Source organism: Periplaneta americana, chromosome 7 (assembly GCF_040183065.1).
Source record: "Periplaneta americana isolate PAMFEO1 chromosome 7, P.americana_PAMFEO1_priV1, whole genome shotgun sequence".
Classification (NCBI taxonomy): Eukaryota; Metazoa; Arthropoda; class Insecta; order Blattodea; family Blattidae; genus Periplaneta; species Periplaneta americana.
This window is the reverse complement of record NC_091123.1, coordinates 182,455,149-182,465,139: the sequence shown is the minus strand read 5'-3', so window position 1 is coordinate 182,465,139 and position 9,991 is coordinate 182,455,149. Positions and strand designations below refer to the sequence as shown.

Here is a 9,991-nt window from a genome sequence, read left to right as displayed (position 1 = left end):
ACATATAGTGAATAAGGGTAGACCTACCCCGCCACCTCCGAATTTAGTGCAACAGTATAAAACAAAAAGCGAACAATATACTAGACATTTTTCTATTTCACAATATGAAATTGTAGAATAATTAGTTCCTTTAGTTTAAGGGCATTTTAATGATCATTTTAAGTAGATTTTTAGGTCATCAACATCCGCTCGATAGTTATTTATAAATAATATTAAGTTATATATTAAAAATGGCAGTTAATGTTGACCCGATATTTCACTTAGGCCTATAATAATTGTGCGAGATAGACCAACTATATATTTTTAACAGAACACCCAAACTCCTATTCCGAGGCTATTGTACGAAATGGAAATATAAAAATTGGAGATTTATCCTTCGAAGGGGTGGCAAAGTTCAAATATCTTGGAGCAACAGTAACAAATATAAATGACAGTCGGGAGGAAATTAAACGCAGAATAAATATGGGAAATGCGTGTTATTATTCGGTTGAGAAGCTTTTATCATCTAGTCTGCTGTCAAAAAATCTGAAAGTTAGAATTTATAAAACAGTTATATTACCGGTTCTTCTGTATGGTTGTGAAACTTGGACTCTCACTCTGAGAGAGGAACATAGGTTAAGGGTGTTTGAGAATAAGGTGCTTAGGAAAATATTTGGGGCTAAGAGGGATGAAGTTACAGGAGAATGGAGAAAGTTACACAACGCAGAACTGCACGCATTGTATTCTTCATAATTAAGAACATTAAATCCAGACGTTTGAGATGGGCAGGGCATGTAGAAGTATGGGCGAATCAAGAAATGCATATAGAGTGTTAGTTGGGAGACCAGAGGGAAAAAGACCTTTGGGGAGGCCGAGACGTAGATGGGAGGATATTAAAATGGATTTGAGGGAGGTGGGATATGATGATAGAGACTGGATTAATCTTGCACAGGATAGGGACCGATGGCGGGCTTATGTGAGGGCGGCAATGAACCTCCGGGTTCCTTAAAAGCCATTTGTAAGTAAGTAAGTAAGTACACCCAAACTCCAGGTTCAGTATACGCCACTGCATTCTTAATGTTCACGTGTATGCGTGCGTTCGTGGAAGCATCAAGATCCAGCCATTTTTGCGCAATACCACGCCTATATGCACACTACGCTAATACAGTTCAGTTTAAAATCCGTAACATTGCTTGGCTTGTTGGTAGCTCGAGGCCCGTGCAGTCCCCTTCATGAAATCTTGGTGCTCTTCCCACTCGCTGTTAGTCATGAGTAGAGTCTGTGTTTGGTTACTTTATACTATATAGCAGGCGTCTCAAGGCCAACACATAAAAGTTGTTACACAGAGCAAATGTAGATAGCGTAGTCAGCTGAAGAGATAAGCGCAATACCCGAAGATAGCCGATCGTTGATTTATGTTACACGCATGAGTGAGCTAAGTTGTAACTGTCGAGGGAGAAATGCCACAAAGTTGCACTTTTGAGTTGTACTGTCACAATAGACGGTTATTTTTGGAATAAAGGAATAAAATTTCTTAAGTCGTTTGCAGTAATAATAATAATAATAATAATAATAATAATAATAATAATAATAATAATAATAATAATAAATGTATTTTATAATTATATATTATGAGTAAAAAGAAGACATCTGAAGCATGAAGAACCATACATGTTACGTAATTATTTAAGCACAAGGAACTGGCTGCCCTAGCCCATTATCTCCTGGCCTAGTTGCCTCATAAGTGGTGCCTTGTTGATATCACATGTGAGGTTCAGACCTGTCTTCGGACAGTTGACTAAACAACAAAATACTTCATTTCTAGTAGCCTAAATTGTTTTTGGTATATCTCTTTTTTTAAGCTCACATTATATTTAATAAAATAAAATTCAATTAAATAGTAATAATTAAATTACAATTAAACTTGTTGATTGTTAAGGTACGTATTCTTATGATATGTCCTCTCAAATTCTTTTCTCAAGTCCTTCAGTTCTTCATTATATTTGTTACACTGGTCTTGATTCAAATTAGGTAACAATTTTATATTAATAAAGTGGTAACAGTTATCCACTGAAACTTGCAACTCCCACAATTTCGCTTTTATTTGTTCATACATTTGCGGTAATAAGGACATTCTTTCCTCGTAGATGGAGACAAAATCGTAGCGGTTACAGATGTCTATTCAAACGTCGTGGTCAATGACGTCATCCGGAGATATACGAACTGCTCCCGCATCTTGTTCCACTCTTACATTGAAAAAAGAGAGAGAGAGAGGAGGAAGTGCTCCAAGAAGGCCCTATTGAGACGTCTGCTATATAGCTTCGCTTGTTACGGAGAGCAAGTTGCGAGTCAACAGTTCACGTTGCACTGCTGCAGTCTCCCCACACTCTCCGGCACTGGGAATCGAACCCAGGTCCTCAGTTCATTAATAAATAATAACCATAGCAGAGGATTCTGTAGGATAAAAAATCAATAATATCATCTTATACAGGGACATCACTTTATTTTTACCAACATTTTTAACATTAACCTGGCTATACTCGGAAACACTGTTACCCCCTTCCATTACTGGAGTTTGGAGTTGATAGTGCAATATGTAAACAAATCATTTTACTAGCTATAGGAGGAGAGAAAAGTAGTGTATCCATTTATGTTACAGGGAAATATAGTAGTACGATTTTCAGTTTGGTCATTACTTTACAGTATTTTATCAAAAAACAGTAGAATAGTAACAATTTTTTTTCACAAATTCAAGTCTTCAGGCGGTTATATACATTATGTAATGTCTACTTTATTCAGCATATTACTAACCTAATTTATTCCTGAGAATTTTGTGAGCACTTCCGTAAGAAACCCAAATTTCTACAGCTAACGTCTTGACCGACTTATTAGGACCTCGCTGCATCCTTTCTCTAGCATCTTCTGTCACCTTTGTTGGCCATCTTACACTTTTCTTTCTTTCTGTACACTCTGTTGCTCTAAATTTATCTACCAGATTAATGACATTTCTACGAAAATATTCCGTATTGATATAATCAGGAAATTGTGAAAAAAAAAAAAAAGAAAAACTGTTTTTCATATTCGGTTAAATTGTAATTCCAGTTTCCATCATCATCCTTCATACTTACAAACAGTAAAACAAAACTCTTGTTTAAATAATGCTGTTAAGTACCGTACCATATTATAGGGTACCGTACTTTCGGTAACTCTAATTTTCACTTGTGCTCAGTCCACACAGATAAATTCAGTTATGCTACACACCATACCTGTGTGAAAATAAACTTCAATAATATAAGCTTTTTCTTCTATAGAAAATGCAACATATTTCTGAAACACACTGTACTCTGTACTGTTTATTTCACTGCTAGCAACAGCGGCCGTAAGTTTGTGTGACTGACGTTAGCAAGGACATTAGTGAAAGGGGTGGGAGTCAAGTACATTTAGAAACGCAGGTACAATAAAAATTGAAGTAAAAATAAAATGATGTCCCTGTAGATCATATTAAAAGAAGAAAGGAAAATCGTAGTTACGTGTTGCGTTAATAACATAAAATACGGAATCTATATACAGTGAAACTTCCCAACTTTCCAACTGCCGGGGAAAAATTAAATGTCTGTTATTGAGAAGTGTCCGCTATTTAGAAAATCGTTAGTATGTATACAGTACATTAAAATTTCTCATACATATTCAACACTATATTTTACAGTACAGTACAGTAGATAGTGAGATTGTTTACAGTATTCATCCAGAGAGAAATCGTACCAGTAAATGTTTTGTAAATGAAATAAACATCAGTCACTGTACCACTTCACCTCACACAAAGAAATCTAGAATTGCATTCTCAGTGTATGATTTTAAAATAACATCCTTGTTTTTCAAAATTTCACTAACCTGAGTTTTTCCCACATTAAACTTTGTGGCCAGCTCACGAACACTTAATTTCTCCTTCTCACTATGCTTTACAATATCCACTTTCTCTTTTAGTGACAAACGTTGACGTTTTTGTGACATTTCTAATGTGACTGTACTTTCGAACACTCAACTTGACAAACTAAGAAAGTACGGACTGCTCACGTACAGTATCACAACTAACAACTGTGCTGCTTACCTTCAATAAAGTAAAGAGTGCGTCAGAAAGAACGGATGGATTTCAAACTATCGATACGCAACGAGGAGAGAGATATAGTGAGGGGGACCACGACTGTTGGGTCAGCCATAGAATGCAGTTTCAGTTGAGAACATGGTGTTGGTCTGGTGTACAACGTGCTTTCATCGTAGAGACATTTTTGAAAAATGAAGAGTCTGTGATCGCCACTCAGGACGCATTTCGACATCGGATGTCACGCTAGGATTCCAACTCGGAATACAATTTTGCGGTGGGAGGCTTCATTTCGTATCACAGGTTCAACATTAAAGAAGAAATCACCAGGACGAAATTCTATTGCACTGAGATTGTCCGAGGCTACGGTAAGATCTCGCGCCCTGTGACTTCTTTCTTTGGGACCATTTGAAGGCGTAAGTTTGTAAACATCGATCACATACACTGGACGAACTGAAGACAGCGATTCGTGAAGAAATCGTGGCAATTGCACCAGCTATGACTGTGAAAGTGATGGCGAACATCAGAAAACGCCTCGATGCCTGTATTGAAAGCCAAGGACATCATATGGATAATGTTGTTTTACATAAATAAACTGCATGTATTGGTGAATATGTTGATAACAATAAATTTTTGATTTCATGAATCTTTACAATTTTCTTGCCATGTGAAATCCATCCGTTCTTTCTGACGCACCCTGTACAAGAACGTTCAAATGCACGATAATGATTGTTGCAAAGAATTCCGTTAGAATTCCGTTTAATTTACAACCGTCTTTTTCCTTTTTCTTTCACGCTGTCCGTTATTTGGAAGTATTAATAAATTGTTGCTGGGAGATACATTTCAGTGTCCGCGTCCGTTATTGAGAATGTCCGCTATTTGGAAGAATTTTATCATAAGGACCAATGTTATTTTGCAGTGGAATTTTAAAATGTCCGCTATTGGGAAGTGTCCGTTAAGGGAAGTTCCACTGTATCAGGTATCTAAAGGTGATAAATGTTGTCTCTGGGAGGGACAAATTAATAAATACCTTTTCAGCAGTAAACGATCCCTGACATCCACCCCCCCCCGTCTATTCCCGCCCTGTAAATCTCACAGAAACCAGTGAACAAAAGAAAATTGTACCTTCTTCGTGTAGCTTTCCTGAAGAATTATCCACAAAATTTGGTCACGGAGAAAACTAATTCTAAATCTATTTGTATTTTTTTTTTTTTTTTTTTTTTTGGCCAGGGAAAATACTCGTCTTTTATTGAAACACACTTCCTTTATTCCAGTGGCGGCTGATTGACTGAGGCAAGTGAGCCTCAGTCACTTGGCTTAACAGAAATCAAATTTTGTGTTTTTATATAAAGCATTAGTTATTTGAATGAAGCATATATCGCTGTAGAAGCATTTTAAAACTTTGTGATGTATATAGACCTGTTTTGCAGTAAAATTTACTCCAGAGGCCAGAATCGCTCATGCCGGGTCTGGTTGTGATGTATATAGACCTGTTTTGCAGTAAAATTTGTTCCTGAGGCCAGAATCGTTCGTGCCGGGTCTGTCCTCTGAATTTCCTGTATTTTCGTGGGGTTTGAGCTTGCGCTTAAAACGTTGCAACCAAGGCACAATTCGTCTGGCTCGTGGCCTGGTCAGGTTTCACTCCTCACATCCATGGGCTGGCCTCAAGGGTAGAGTGGGGTGGGAATAGCAATGGTGACTTGTCTTCCTAAATAGGTCATAAATAACACAAATTCCAGCTCTTTGGCAGGCAGAGACCCACACTATTCCCTCCCCTTATGTCTTAGTTTATGACTTAAGCGAGGGTGTTGTACTATTTTAATTCGTAGTACAGTAGTGAATCTGGGCCATTGTTGTTATGTGTTTCGGGAAAATATAAACAGAAACAAATGCGAGAAATGATGCTGGTGTAGTTAATTCATTGTTAGAGTGTCCTTTTTTCAGAAGAAATAATATTGAAAGAAAGGAAGTTTTAAATAAAGAGAGAGTCTACCGAGATACCTACGACATCGCTGACAATTTTTCTGACAGATAAACTTAAAACGCTAGTTTCTATTGCATCCTGATATGGGCAACATAAATGGTTAAGTGGTAATGTGGTGTAAAATAAACTCTGTTGGCCTTGTTCGTTGCTGTCAAGAGAAAAAAAATAAAAAGAACAGAAAGGAGGGGATTTTCAACACATAATGTGGGTTGCTTCATCACACTGAAACTCACAGCATAACAGCTTATTTGGTGAGTGACATTATTTTTCATCAATAGTAAGCTAATAATAATAGACTAATAATAATAATGATAATAATAATAATAATAATAATAATAATAATAATAATACAGTAATCATGATATTAATAACGTAACAATAATTAATATCATAAATAAACATTTCCTATCGGAGGCACTTAAACTAGTTGCATCTGGCCTCACCGAGGATTTCAATCACCGGCCGCTACTGCTTTATTCACTGATTTGTAAGTGCTTAGCAAAATACGAGTAATTTTGCTGTGCACACTTTGGTATGGGTAGGCTTACCTATTGCCTTTTCTTCTTCTTCTTCTTCTTCTTCTTCTTCTTCGGTAAAATAGTTTACACGCTATGGATCACTCTCACTGTTTCAGTATTTTCATACTTATGAAATGCATGCAACAGAAGTTCAATTGACACAGCCCCATTATGTTTGCGAACGTCAAAAATAATTTTATATCATGAAACTATTATAATTAGTGAAAAAGAAGATATTACAATAAGTAAATTAAAAGAAGTCTCTTACATGCTATGTTTGCACTGCCTTGAGTCACAAGCTTTTATAGTGATATGAATAGCTCTTATCTCAGTAACTAATCACATGAAATGATATCAAGACTTCCGATAAGGTTGTCACATAAAGTTAGGGTGAATACATCAATGTTGCCACTACATTTCCATCAGTGCTGAAAATAGGAACAATATTATCACACCTATGCGGAGTGCCAATTAGCACAAAAAAATAAGCACGAACATATAATTAGGGAGCGGATTTTTATGTGCTTACTTACTTACAAATGGCTTTTAAGGAACCCGAAGGTTCATTGCCGCCCTCACATAAGCCCGCCATTGGTCCCTATCCTGTGCAAGATTAATCCAGTCTCTATCATCATACCCCACCTCCCTCAAATCCATTTTAATTTTATCCTCCCATCTACGTCTCGGCCTCCCCAAAGGTCTTTTTCCCTTCGGTCTCCCAACTAACACTCTATATGCATTTCTGGATTCGCCCATACGTCCTACATGCCCTGCCCATCGCAAATGTCTGGATTTAATGTTCCTAATTATGTCAGGTGAAGAATACAATGCTTGCAATTCTGCGTTGTGTAACTTTCTCCATTCTCCTGTAACTTCATCCCTTTTAGCCCCAAATATTTTCCTAAGCACCTTATTCTCAAACACCCTTAACCTATGTTCCTCTCTCAGAGTGAGAGTCCAAGTTTCACAACCATACAGAACAACCGGTAATATAACTGTTTTATAAATTCTAACTTTCAGATTTTTGGACAGCAGACTGGATGATAAGAGCTTCTCAACCGAATAATAACACGCATTTCCCATATTTATTCTGCGTTTAATTTCCTCCCGAGTGTCATTTATATTTGTTATTGTTGCTCCAAGATATTTGAATTTTTCCACCCCTTCGAAGGATAAATCTCCAATTTTTATATTTCCATTTCGTACAATATTCTGGTCACGGGACATAATTATATACTTTGTCTTTTCAGGATTTACTTCCAAACCTATCTCTTTACTTGCTTCAAGTAAAATTTCCGTGTTTTCCCTAATCGTTTGTGGATTTTCTCCTAACATATTCACGTCATCCGCATAGACAAGAAGCTGATGTAACCCGTTCAATTCCAAACCCTGCCTGTTATCCTGAACTTTCCTAATGGCATATTCTAAAGCGAAGTTAAAAAGTAAAGGTGATAGTGCATCTCCTTGCTTTAGCCCGCAGTGAATTGGAAAAGCATCAGATAGAAACTGACCTATACGGACTCTGCTGTATGTTTCACTGAGACACATTTTAATTAATCGAACTAGTTTCTTGGGCATACCAAATTCAATAAGAATATCATGTGCTAAAAATTTAAATATATTTATTTTTTATGTGCTAAAATGTACGAAAATATTTGCTAAAAATAAACAATCTCCAGATTTCAATCCGACCGATTTTTGGTTGTGGAGTTACCTTAAAGAACGAGTTTTCCTGACACATCCAACAACCCTACTGCAACTGAAATATGCGATCTCGCAAGAAATTGCCAATGTTCCAAGACATTATCTGCAAAATGCTGTGCATGGTGCCACAGTCAGAATGATGTACCTTGTACAAGAGAACGGAGCACATTTTCCCAATGTTTTGTAAACCCCGTTGTTTGCGCAACACTGTGACTTTTTTGTTTTTTCCCCTATCTGAAATATTATAATATTTATAGCAGTTTAAAGTTTGAACTGACTTTTGAAATACTGTGCCCTATATATATCTGTGCTCGCGCGCATGCGTGCATATACAAATTCTTAATTCGTAGACCTAGGCTACTATGGACAGAAATGGAAATTACTTCAATTCCTAAAATAAATTTCATTAGCAGATACCGGTACTGAATATCAGTAAATTCTGTAACTTATTGTGACTGAAGATTACTGGTCCATGCCTAAAATGCATGAAACAGTGGGGTTACGCGCATAATGTTTGAGAACTCTGCGCACAACTCTGAAGATGACACTCGTTCTTCTTTCAGTCTTTTTCTTGAATGCTTCCTTTATCATAATAAGCTTTCGCAAACTTGGAACGAAAGTTATTTTCTACAATTGAGAATGTTTGAAACACTGGATCACCCGCACGAACTGGTTCAAGTTCTTCCAGAGTAGTTTTGATAGTTTTAAGCACCAATAGAAAATCATACAGCAAACTAAAATCATATCCTTGTTTCAGTTTGTTGTCTCTCTGTATAGCTTTTTTAATTCCGTGGTTGTAGAAGTCCCACGCATAACCATTGTACGTGGTGTCCATTTCCACAAGTGGCACCACTTTCATATCCGTGAATACCTGAGGAATAAAAAAATTACATTTTAAGGAAAGAGACAATGGTCGGTATTTAAATTACAAGTAACTACAAATAATAATGAATTGAGCTAAGAACATTTGCACAAAAATAATCATAAACAGCTAAAGCTATTGCTAGATTTACAGATGCAATATTTTAGAGTAAAACTAATCCCAGAAACAGAGACATTGAAATGTGCATTTATAGCCTACATGTACTATCTCATTTTGTTACATTCATTATAATATATATATATATATATATATATATATATATATATATATATTACTTACTTACAAATGGCTTTTAAGGAACCAGAAGGTTAATTGCCGCCCTCACATAAGCCTGCCATCGGTCCCTATCCTGTGCAAGATTAATCCAGTCTCTATCATCATATTCCACCTCCCTCAAATCCATTTTAATATTATCCTCCCATCTACGTCTCGGCCTCCCTAAAGGTCTTTTTCCCTCCGGTCTCCCAACTAACACTCTATATGCATTTCTGGATTCGCCCATACGTGCTACATGCCCTGCCCATCTCAAACGTCTGGATGTAATGTTCCTAATTATGTCAGGTGAAGAATACAATGCTTGCAGTTCTGCGTTGTGTAACTTTCTCCATTCTCCTGTAACTTCATCCCTTTTAGCCCCAAATATTTTCCTAAGCACCTTATTCTCAAACACCCTTAACCTATGTTCCTCTCTCAGAGTTAGAGTCCAAGTTTCACAACCATACAGAAGAACAGGTAATATAACTGTTTTATAAATTCTAACTTTCAGATTTTTGGACAGCAGACTGGATGATAAGAGCTTCTCAACCGAATAATAACACGCATTT

The 9,991-nt window shown here is 36.7% G+C and overlaps 1 protein-coding gene across 2 annotated transcripts in view; it reads right to left on the bottom strand.

Annotated features, from left to right (window-relative positions):
* Positions 1-3,048: 3,048 nt before the first annotated feature.
* Positions 3,049-9,991, bottom strand: part of LOC138703824 (probable ATP-dependent RNA helicase DDX60) — a 46,083-nt gene continuing 39,140 nt past the window's right edge. For both annotated transcript variants that reach the window (XM_069832031.1, XM_069832032.1), the window contains exon 8: positions 3,049-9,155. In XM_069832031.1, coding sequence (XP_069688132.1) covers positions 8,844-9,155 — 312 coding nt within the window. In that variant the 3' untranslated portion in view covers positions 3,049-8,843. The remainder of the gene's footprint in view (positions 9,156-9,991) is intronic.